General features: G+C 43.1%; 1 protein-coding gene across 1 annotated transcript; it reads right to left on the minus strand.

Annotated features, from left to right (window-relative positions):
* Window positions 1-1597: 1597 nt before the first annotated feature.
* LOC133160617 (atlastin-3-like) lies at window positions 1598-7096 on the minus strand. Its single transcript, XM_061288433.1, has 11 exons — window positions 6860-7096; window positions 6421-6555; window positions 5754-5858; window positions 5252-5302; window positions 4933-4989; window positions 4033-4125; window positions 3815-3953; window positions 2586-2713; window positions 2430-2486; window positions 2276-2347; window positions 1598-1831 (listed from the first exon to the last, which is right to left on the minus strand). The coding sequence occupies exons 1-11, from the start codon at window positions 7061-7063 to the stop codon at window positions 1613-1615; spliced, it is 1260 nt and encodes a 419-aa protein (XP_061144417.1). The 5' UTR covers window positions 7064-7096; the 3' UTR covers window positions 1598-1612.
* Between the last annotated feature and the right edge of the window lie 3904 nt (window positions 7097-11000).

Raw genomic sequence — 11000 nt, forward strand, 5'->3', positions numbered from 1 at the left:
TGTGCTGCATGATATCTGGTTGTTTTAGTCAGGATTATGCTAAAATATTATTTTACACAACTATATTTAAGTTCCCTAATAAGAAGATACCTTCAGTTTAGTAAATTCCCGGTTTATTCCAGTTTATTCCCGTTTATTCCCGTTAATTCCCGTTAATTCCCATGGAAAGTTTCCAAGTTTGAAAATTCCCGGAATTTTGCAACCCTAATAGGAACCACAATTTTAGCAATTGGCACTAAAGCATCGCTATGCCCGCAGAACAAAAACAAAGGAAGAACATCACGACACAGAAGCTTCAGTTGCTTTCTTTGTTTACATTTTATGTGGACAGCAAATTCCAAGGTGTTTTTACACAATCCCGTTTATTGCAATTTATTATATGGAAAAAAACATTAAACTTAAATTAGGGTGGCTGAAACACATTACTTTATTCTCCATTCATACGAATGGGGAAAGCTGATTTGAGATACAAGCGTCGAGAGAATGAATTTTACTCGCATCTCAAGCCACCACTAGATTGTATGATCAGAACTGTAGTATCGCTGTTGTTGAAATGAACTTTGAAAAGTTGCTAAGCCTAACGTCCACACACGCAGTGTAGTATTTGTCGTGTGCGCCCAAGTGAGCAACAGTTTTATGTTCTTCTTTGCTTACATGTTAATTATTTTACTGCAATTTTGAATATGTTGCATAAAAAAAAAAAAAAAGTCATGTCTCGTTAACACAGCAGTACTATACGTACAGTATATTCATCGTAGCAAGATGGACTAACTCGAAGAGGCTGCAAAAGCAAAGCAAAGTCTTTGGCTACGTGGTCGCTACATCATCAAGTTAGATGATCTTTGTCAATCAATAGAACCTTTGGAGTTGTAAACATTACAGAAGGCACTTTCTATAAATAACCTATCTAGAAAATATCAACTTTTCTGTATCAAAATCTATTTTGAATAACACGAAAGGGAATGCTCAGTAGAGAATTTGGAATGCAGGATTTTTCTTTTGTTCGAGTAAACCTCCACATGCTTGCTTGTTTGTCATTTCAAAATAATGTATGGTACATCAAGTTATTCTTTTTTTAAACTTTAAGCATTCATTTGGCGCCATCTTGGTGACAAGGACATCTATTGAAGGGAAAAGATGAGCTACACTCGGACAAAAGTTGTGCTTTTACCAACATCTTAAGGCCAAGGAACTATGTTGACGTGAGGTAAAATGCTTCATTTAGTCAAATAGTGCTTTGCCTCCATCTTTCAGGCAAGGGATCAATGGAGGATTAGACAAACAGAGTGCTTTGACACCATCTTGGAATTACTGTATACTAAAGTTTCACCAAGACAAAAATTCTTTGCTGCCATCTTTCTACCAAGGAATTATGTCGATGTGATATGAGGAATTCTATTTAGACAAAATAGTGCTGTGATGCCATATTATACAGACCTTAAAACATGTCTACCCTACAACAAACGGATTCTCATTTTTGTCTCTTTTTTTATTTCCCTGCCCTCCTCCCCTTTCCGCCTTTGTAAAATAAAAGCGCCAGTTCACACACACCGGTGGTCCCGTCAGACATTTTTGGACATGGATTGATGCCATTCATTCCTGCAGAGCTGAGCTAACGTGCGCAACTAATGTTGCTGACCTCGTTGTGCTTGGTGAACGACTCCCACATCTCCACCAGCTCCTTCTCCAGCTGCTCTTGGTAGCGGTCGCAAAACTCCTGGCCGCCCATCTTCTTGGTGGAGGAGAAGGAGAAGAGAGCCTCCTTGAAGTAAAATTGGTGCTTCTCCTCCAGTGACTCAGGAGACACATAGGGCAGGTCTCCGCCACACATCTGAGAGACAAAGAGGAGCATATTTTATCTCAGTCTTTAAACTGCTGTACCCCTAGGCTTTATATTAGCTTTATAATATCATTTAATTTCTCTATGACTCATTCTCGGGGGCTGCAGAGAGGCATCACGCTAAAAATATTTTAAAAATTGAGATAAAAAAAAAAAGCTAAAAATGGAAAATATTACCTAGAAAAAAAAAAAATGACATTTTGACAAGTCAACATACACGCAAAAAAGATTTGCCTAAAAACCCAAAAATGGTAACTGAATGAGAAATACATTACTTAAATTAAGGAAAATCATCGAGTTTACTATAGTGCTTTTCCACTCGGAGCACTAAGAAGAAAAAAAGAAAAACAATTTGGCTTGGTAAGAAAGTTCAAACATGTCAACAGCTAGCATCAAGTCTGTCAGTACAACAGCGTCGTCTTGCACTGAACCCACCTTCTCCATGTTCCTGTAATACTGATCTTTACTCGCCGCCACGGCTGCCAGGTTGTTGGCCTCCGCTGTCGCCTGGCGAGACGAACAAACGTGTTAAGACGAGCTAAAGTTCACAACAGACACTTTTGTTTTTGTCAATCTTTCCGGTGCTTACCATGAGCATAGTCTTTGGCTGGGGCAAGTCCTCTCCCTGGTAAATCTTGATGTAAGCCTGACAAGAAAGCGCTCACAGTTAAGTTTGGCAGTGAACCAAACACAAGAGAAACGCCAAAAGAGACCCACGGAGGCACAAACACGAGAGGCGAGTTACCTTGAAGTACTCCAGCAGGCCTCTGCAGGTGACTTTGTTTCCATTGATCTCCTTCTCGGCCAGGTTGTCGGGATGCAGGAGATCGGGGATCAAAATCTTCAGCTGCTCTTTGAACTCTGGTGCCACCGCTGACAAAACCAACACAAGGACTTGGAACCCGAGTACTGTCAACCGCCGCCGTTCATTTTGTACTACGGCATGCTGGCAAAGAAAGCCCAGCGCCGCCTGTACTTCCTGCGGAAACTCAGGCGAGCGAGCGCTCCTCCGGCCGTCATGACTGCATTTTACCGCGGCACCATTGAGAGCGTCCTCTCCAGCTGTATTGCTGTGTGGGGTGGCGGCTGCACTGACTACAACTTGAAGGCCCTGCAGCGCATAGTGAACACGGCTGGTAAGATTGCTGGTGCTTCGCTCCCCTCCTTGAAGGACATTTACACCTCCCATCTCACCCGCAAGGCGACCACGATTGTGAGTGATGTGAGTCACCCCGCTCACTCTTTGTTCGAGCTTCTGCCCTCTGGGAAGAGGTACAGAAGCCTGCGCTCCCGCACGACCAGACTCTCAAACAGCTTCGTACACCAGGCTGTTAGGATCCTGAACTCGCTCCCCCGTTCTGCGTAGCGTCTTGTACTTTTACTGTCTGAACTGTCTGTATGCACACTGGCTCTTATTTGTTGTGTTATCTGTTTATTTATTATTTATTATTACTCTTATTATTTATTGTTTGTGCCTTTTTGTTTATGATGTTTTTTACTTTTGCGCTATGCTTGCTGGCTCCGTTTTGCTCCTCTTATTTATTGTGTTATCTGTTTATTTATTATTTATTCATCACTCTTACTATTGATTGTTTGAATTTTTTGCCTTCTTGTTTTTATATTGTGTCGCGTACTTGTATGTCTATCGTGTTATGTGTCTCGTCACCGTGGGATAGAGAAAAACGTAATTTCGGTCTCTTTGTGTGTTGTGACGTGGAGAGATTGACAATAAAGCTGACTTTGACTTTGACTTTTGCAGTAAACTTCAACTGGGAATGGGAAGTTAACAACTTGGAGCAAGCACACTTGGCCTCTTATTTAGAGAACTGTGCGAGCGAGTCTTCATTTTGTTTACTTACAGAGCTCCTACGTAATATGGCTCCTATTTATCCAGAATACTACAAAATGTTTTTAAATGTTATATTTCACACGATTTAACGTACCAAAAAAAAAAAAAAAAAAGCGACTTCTCACCATTAAGTTGTCCTTCAAAAGTCGGGCTGGTGGCAACTCTCAAACCAGGGTGTGGCAGCAGGAAGCAGGAAATGTTGGTGAAGCAGGAGTGGATGTGCTCCCTCACCGTTTGCAGCTCCTCGTGCTGGGCCTCCTTGACCTTCAAGAAGAACAAAGCGAGGAAGTTCATCTCCCAGAGGAACCAAAGCTTGCTCGCATTTGCTTCTGCCTTGTGTTACCTGTAATCGTTTCTCCAGGAATTCATTGCCTCCTTTAAAGCCGTACGTGTACTCGTAGGGGAAGCTCCAGTCGCGGATGAGGAACATCAAGGACTGTACAGCACAGGGTAAAAGGAAGGTTACAAGAGATTAGAGATGCACCGATCCGACTTTTTCAGTTTCGATACCGATGCCGTGGCTTTGCGTATCGGTCGATACCCGATACCGATCCAATATTATGGTTGACTTAACAAGCTACATAACTCTACATGTGGAACAGAAAAGACCAAAGGCAATGGCATCAGGCAGACTGCACAGTTCTTTGCTCTAAATTAGGGGTGTCCAAACTAACGGTCCAGTTTTTATTGGCCCGCAGCAAATTCTGAAAACATAATTGAATATGGCCCGCACAAGAAGCTTGAACTCAGCTTCTCAGTTTCCACACTAGATGGAGCCCGCCACACAAAGCGTTTGACGTCCCATTAACACCCCCCCGGAAGAGAAGCGAACACGCAGCGTTTGACATCCGATTAGCCTCCCCCCCCCCACCCCACCCCCATTCGGGAGAGAAGCGAACGCGCAGCCTTTGACGTCCCATTAGCAACCCGAAGAGAAGCGAACGCGCAGGGTTTGACGTCCGCTTAGCAACCCGGGGAGGAGAAGCGAACGTTCGCTCCATGTTTGCGTTTGTTTAGAAAACTCTCGTGGCATGCGGCACACGTGCTGCTGACGTATGACGTAGCCCGCGTCCCAAGAGATTAAGGAAAGTATCGGCTCACAGATCGGCTGCATTTTCCGATACCTGATCCATCTATCTTGTTGATATCGGGGCCGATATCCGATCCAGATATCGGATCTGTGCATCTCTACAAGAGACGCATCAGGACAAAACAAAAAAATTGTCGGGAAATGTTGTCATACCTGGAAAGGCTTCAGGAAGATTTCATCCAAGGCCAGCCGGCCGTACTCGGTGAAAACCTGCCAGACAGTTACAAGACTTGAATCATTCCATGGGAAAAATTCAATGGTCAGAAGCACAATTAACCCTGATTAATAAAATAGCACAAACTGAACAGCAATGACGATTTCAACTTTTTTAAACATCTAAAGAAGAAAAAAAGGACTTACACATTACATGTATGCTAATACAATATGTCGATCACAATTACACATTTACAGTAAATTTATGCAAATATATATATGTATATTTGCATTCATGTGACTTCACCAAGTTAGTTACCTGTAGCTGCTGCAGGTCATTTTCTTGGATGTTCCGGGACAAATTGTAAATCTACAAACAAGAAACCACATCAACGAGAAACAATGTCAGTGTGACACCAACTGGGAATTAAAAGAATCTGCTATCTGCGATATATGCCAACAATTTGCGCTGAAAGTTCATCAGGAGGGCTGTGGGAAATGATCCACAACAAATATTCCATTTCAGTGTCGTCAATAAAGTACTTAGTGGCAGGATGAACAATTCAATGCTCTTCCACTAGATGGCACAAGATGTATTCACTTGAGACATTTTGCTTTGGGCTTTGCCCAGTCTCGCCATTCTAATCCTCGTTCGAGAAAGTTGTGAAAAATACAAAAACGCCAGTCAGTTAGCATTCAAGATTTTAGAGAAAGTGAACTTGTGTAACGGTCATTTCACAATGCATAGTCATCTCGAAACTTCGACTTTTTCTGAATATTGTATGCGCCTTGGCTTAGAATTAATTAATAAGGACAATCACCTGAATGGAGCTGGTCATGGTGCTGAGGGCAAAGATGGTGGCACAGTCTTTCACTGTGGACTGGTTATCAAAAGCTCCCTGAGTGTCCATAAGCATTACTGCCACCTGCAGGAGCACACACGCAAAACACAAGAAGATAGGTGATCACTTTGGTTTCGTTATTATTGCAGCATAAGAACCCTTGTTAAAAAATAAATTCAAAAAAATACCCAAGGTGGCGGAAATGATGAACATTGGCAAAAAACAGTCAGTGTTAGCACAAACCCTTCCGTTTTCTGCAATACAAAGAAAACGCCCTCCCTCCCTAATGAACATCAGAGCTTTATTTGGCATCAGTCACGGGCACTTTAAACAGCGTCGGACTTTGCATGAATTTGAATGCGATTTTAATCCAAACAGGCACGGCGCCAATTACAAGAGTGTGTATCCTTGTGCAATCGCCTCTTGCGATACATTTTTGTTGTGCTCAACTGAGTTGTATGGGCTACAGGAGAATGTTTTATACAATTGCCTCACTTTTTATACTTCACTAATTGGCCATTTGAATAGGGGTGTGTGAACTTTTTGGTGACAAAATGGTGGCTATCTTGTTTCTATGTCATCTCCTTGTGTTGCGTAGGTGTGCTTAATATTCTGGCGCTTCACATGTCCGGCGCACGGTGACCACCTCGCTTCCATCACTTTTCTGGATGGGGAAGACCTCGCTCCAGATCTGGATGCCGGTCGTCTCCGGTTCCGAGCCACCTCGCCAGGAGAATCCCGTCAGGGGCTCGTCGTCGTTACCCAGCCAGTTTTCGTCACCCTGCGGTTTACGCGACGAGGAGAAAGAGGTGAGGTCAAACTACCCTGGGGAAAGTGCCGAGTATAAAAAGGCAGTAAACCCAGTGGCGCCACTAAAACAAAACAAATCAGCTGGGTGGTGAACTCCACCCTGGCTGTCATCCTGAATCACATCTTGTCGACAAACTTGTCAGTTTGCATGTTGCGGCAGGGAGGGGCAACATCGTGTGACCTTGTACTTTTTCGGTTCAACCCTACTCTGTAGTCACATTACAGGCCCAAGTGGCTTGATAGTTTTTGAAAAAGTGAGGTCTGCCATTGCTCACCTTTCTGTACATGTATCGCAACATGAAGTCGAGCAGGAAGCTCTTGCCCTTCCTGAAGGCGCCGGCCACCGAAAGCACCACCACATTTTTGTCTCGCACGGTCGGGGTCAAGAGGACGCGCTCGAGCGCTTCCTCGTCCAGCGTAAAGGAGTGATCCTCCTTGCACACCGTCACTATCTGAACTGGGCCCGGTTTGCTCCCCATTGCTGCTGCCTGTGGGGACAACCACACCGTCAACAGTTGCACAACATCACAAGCCAAAGACAACAATGAAATGGAATATTCAAATTTTTTTTGACGTTTTACCAAATTTACTTTGTTCAACAAATACTATATGTTCTGCCTGTATTTCATATTATCATTGTGATTAAGGAAGCAAATAAGAAGTTATTTTAGTCATATATTTTTAAACTATTCATTCGAGGACAGTAGTTATCTTTCTTTCTGTCAAAGCTAAATAAATAGAGATTTTTGCATGAAATTTCAGAATTAACTTAAAATGCCATTTGTGCTATGCCACCGAGCCACATTTATGAATTTTTACATTGGTTAAATTAGTTAGTTCATAACTCGGATTGCAATGTCTTATGGTAAGTAAATCATTTGATGGAGTGCTATAGTTATCAATGTTTTAAGAAACAATTATTTTATCGATTATCCGATTGATTATTAGACTATCTATTGATTCTGCCTTAATAAATGACATAATAAAGGAGAAAGATTTTTTTTTTCGTTAGTCCTCATTGAGACATGATCACTATCGAAGAGGTTTTGTTTGGACTTTTTTGTAAAAGAATTATTTGATGAATCATTTCATTAGTGTTTGATTTCAGTGTATGGCTAATGGATTTCATGTGACAAAGTGTGAAGAATGTCACAAGTTCATTATAGTTGGTAATGCTGAGTGAGTTTCATGTTGCTACTCAGGCTTACTTTGCCGAGCAAACTAGTTCCTTGCCTGCCGTTTGTAACGCCAAAAGAGCCTGTCCATGACGCCATCAAAGAAACATTAGGAAGAGTTCAGGACAAGATATTAACTACGCAGTGTATGTACACTTGGCGACGCCCCAACCTACACATGGTCACAATGCGCAGCTCTGTATTAATTAGAAAATGTGCACGCTTCGATGGCTGTCACACTTTGTGGCTTTAGGCTAAGCGTCTCACTGTCGATTGGACGGCCTTCAAGGAGCTCCTTTGTTATTGGCGCTTCTGTGGAGGAACAAGACAGCTCCCACCATGAGGAGCACAACAGGCCCTTTCTCACTTGGAAAAGATGAGAAAACATTTGGGCCACATACTTGTACATACTAGTACTGTATCTTACTCGTATGTTGTTGTTTTTTTACACAACTAATGCCTTAGTTGCATCACTACCAATGGGCAATTTGGTACTACAAGAGGGTCAGCTAGCGTCTACTAGTTGGGCCAAATAGGGTTACTAGTACTGCACTGTACTTGAAACATGTACTTGGAGGTACACTTGCCGTGTTATTATTTACCAGCGAGGCACATTTGCTCTTCCAGCCCACGGAATTGTCTTATTTGTGAGGACATAGAGCGTCTTAGTACAGAAGATGGAAGTGGGAGATGAAATATATGGAGGGGGAATTCAAACACCTTGCTATCCCCACTTTTGACCCCTTCAAAACAAAAACAAATGAGCACACCGAAAGGGTGTGGTTCTCAGAGGTAACCTTCATGACGCGTTTCTGTGTTGAACACGATTTATTCAATATCAGGTTTTCGTAGTTTGTAGTAAATGACGTCTAGTGCACACGCACGCACACTAAACAGTATTACCGTATTTTCCGCCCTATAAGGCGCACCGGGGTATAAGGCGCACCTTCAATGAATGGCTAATTTTAAAACTTCATCCATATATAAGGCGCACCGGCCTATAAGGCGCATGAAATAGAGGCTACAGTAGAGGCTGGGGTTACGTTATGCATTCATTAGAAGGAGCTACGCTACAGGGAATGTCAACAAAACAGGCAGATAGGTCAGTTAAACTTTATTTATAGATTAACAACAGCAGGGTATAACATGTAGTGCAACATTTATATCACATAATGGAGGGGAACTTTTCTTGGATTTAATAAACATGTAAGAAACAGTCTGATACTGTTATGGTGAATCAAACCTTAGCGCTATTACAATATAGTAACACGAAATAGTGCAAAGCAATAACAATATATAAATAACAACGTTGTTCAAACGTTAACGTCAAACGTCACACAACACAGCACACAAAATAAACGTATAAAGCTCACTTTATAAAGTTATTCCTCATCCGTGAATCCCTCGAATTCTTAAGGTAAATCAAACGTTAGCGCTATCACAATATAGTAACACTCGAAACAGTGCAAAGCAATAACAATATATAAATAACTCAACGTTGTTCAAACGTTAACGTCAAACGTCACACAACACAGCACGCAAAATAAACGTTTAAAGCTCACTTTATAAAGTTATTCCACATCCGTGAATCCCTCGAATTCTTCATCTTCGGTGTCCGAATGAAACAGTGGGGCGATTACGGGATCCCATATGCCCTGCTCCGTCTCGTCGGTGTCGTCACTAATCGAGTCACTGTCGCTGCTGTTGTCTAGCAGTTCAGTGACAATTCCTGCCTTCCTGAAAGCTCGGACCACAGTTGAGACTGATATATCAGCCCAGGCATTTACAATCCACTGGCAGATATTGGCGTATGTCGTCCGGCGCTGTCATCCACTGTTCCCACGCAGTTCGCAGTCTAGCTTTGAATGCCCTGTTGACACCAATATCTAGCGGCTGGAGTTCTTTTGTCAATCCACCCGGAATGACGGCGAGTATCGAATTGGTGTGCTTCACTTGTTTTTTGACACCAACTGTGACGTGGGAGCGCATGGAGTCGTAGACCAATAGGGACGGAGCTGTGTGAAAAAAGCCACCCGGCCTCTTCACGTAAATTTCTTTTAACCATTCGCTCATCTTTTCTTCATCCATCCATCCCTTGGAGTTAGCTTTGATGACGACGCCGGCTGGAAAGTTTTCTTTTGGCAAGGTCTTCCTCTTGAAAATGACCATGGGTGGAAGTTTATGGCCATTAGCCTGGCAAGCGAGAACCACAGCGAAGGAGGACTTTTCATTCCCTGTGGTGCGAACGTTTACCGTGCGTGCTCCCGTTTTATCCACAGTGCGGTTCACAGGAATATCGAAGGTGAGTGGAACCTCGTCCATGTTGGTTATGTGCTCTGGCCGGATGTTTTTTTCAGTAATGTTGTTTTTGCAATATGCGCGGAAAGTGGCCAGCTTTCCTTGGTAGTCTTTCGGCAGTTGCTGTGAAACAGTAGTCCGTGCGCGGATGGAGAGATTACGTCTTTTCATGAAACGAAAGCACCAAGAAGGACCGCCTTTAAAATTGTTAATGTTAAGTTCGCTTGTTAGCGCTGTTGCCTTCATTCGAATAGTGATTGTACTGACACTTCTACTTGCTGCTCTCTGTTCAACAACCCACTGTTCGAGTTTGTCCTCCAACGTTAGCCATCTCGCCTTGCACCCTCGGAAACTCAGTTTAGTTTTCTTTACTTGGCGCAGGTCGTCTTCTTGCTTCCTCCACTTCCGCACCATTGATTCATTAATGTTAAATTCCCTGGGCTGCTGCTCTATTCCCGTGTTCTACTGCGTGACTGATCGCCTTGAGTTTGAATTCTGCGTCGTAGGCGTGTCTCTTAGTAGGAGCCATTTTGGGGTCTGCACGTAAACAAATGGAATTTGAATCTACCGCGCGCTTCTTCTTCTACCGCGCGCTTCTTCTTCTTCTTCTACCGCGCGCTTCTTCTTCTACCGCGCGCTTCTTCTTCTACCGTGCGCTTCTTCTTCTACCGCGCGCTTCTTCTTCTACCACCGCGCGCTTCTTCTTCTACGGGGGAAAATGAAATCGGCCAGCGGCTGCTTACTGTATTGATCCATATATAAGGCGCACCGGCCTATAAGGCGCACTGTCGACTTTTGATAAAAATTTAGGTTTTTAGGTGCGCCTTATAGGGCGGAAAATACGGTAAGTATATTTTTTAGCTTTCGCCCAATAAAGCGCATGCTACGCGTTTTCACTATTTATACACATCACATATCAAAGCGGGACAGATGTCTCAATTGA

Source organism: Syngnathus typhle, linkage group LG1, assembly GCF_033458585.1.
Source record: "Syngnathus typhle isolate RoL2023-S1 ecotype Sweden linkage group LG1, RoL_Styp_1.0, whole genome shotgun sequence".
NCBI classification, from domain to species: Eukaryota; Metazoa; Chordata; class Actinopteri; order Syngnathiformes; family Syngnathidae; genus Syngnathus; species Syngnathus typhle.

What these genes read in the sequence shown, in the direction of transcription:
- LOC133160617 (XM_061288433.1), bottom strand. Translation starts at nt 7,063, where the DNA reads ATGGGGAGCAAACCGGGCCCAGTTCAGATAGTGACGGTGTGCAAGGAG. An exon ending in TCTTCCTGAAGCCTTTCCAG is followed by an intron (nt 4,126 to 4,932) that starts GTATGACAACAT and finishes TGTGCTGTACAG; the next exon opens with TCCTTGATGTTCCTCATCCG. An exon ending in ATTACAGGAACATGGAGAAG is followed by an intron (nt 1,832 to 2,275) that starts GTGGGTTCAGTG and finishes TTTGTCTCTCAG; the next exon opens with ATGTGTGGCGGAGACCTGCC.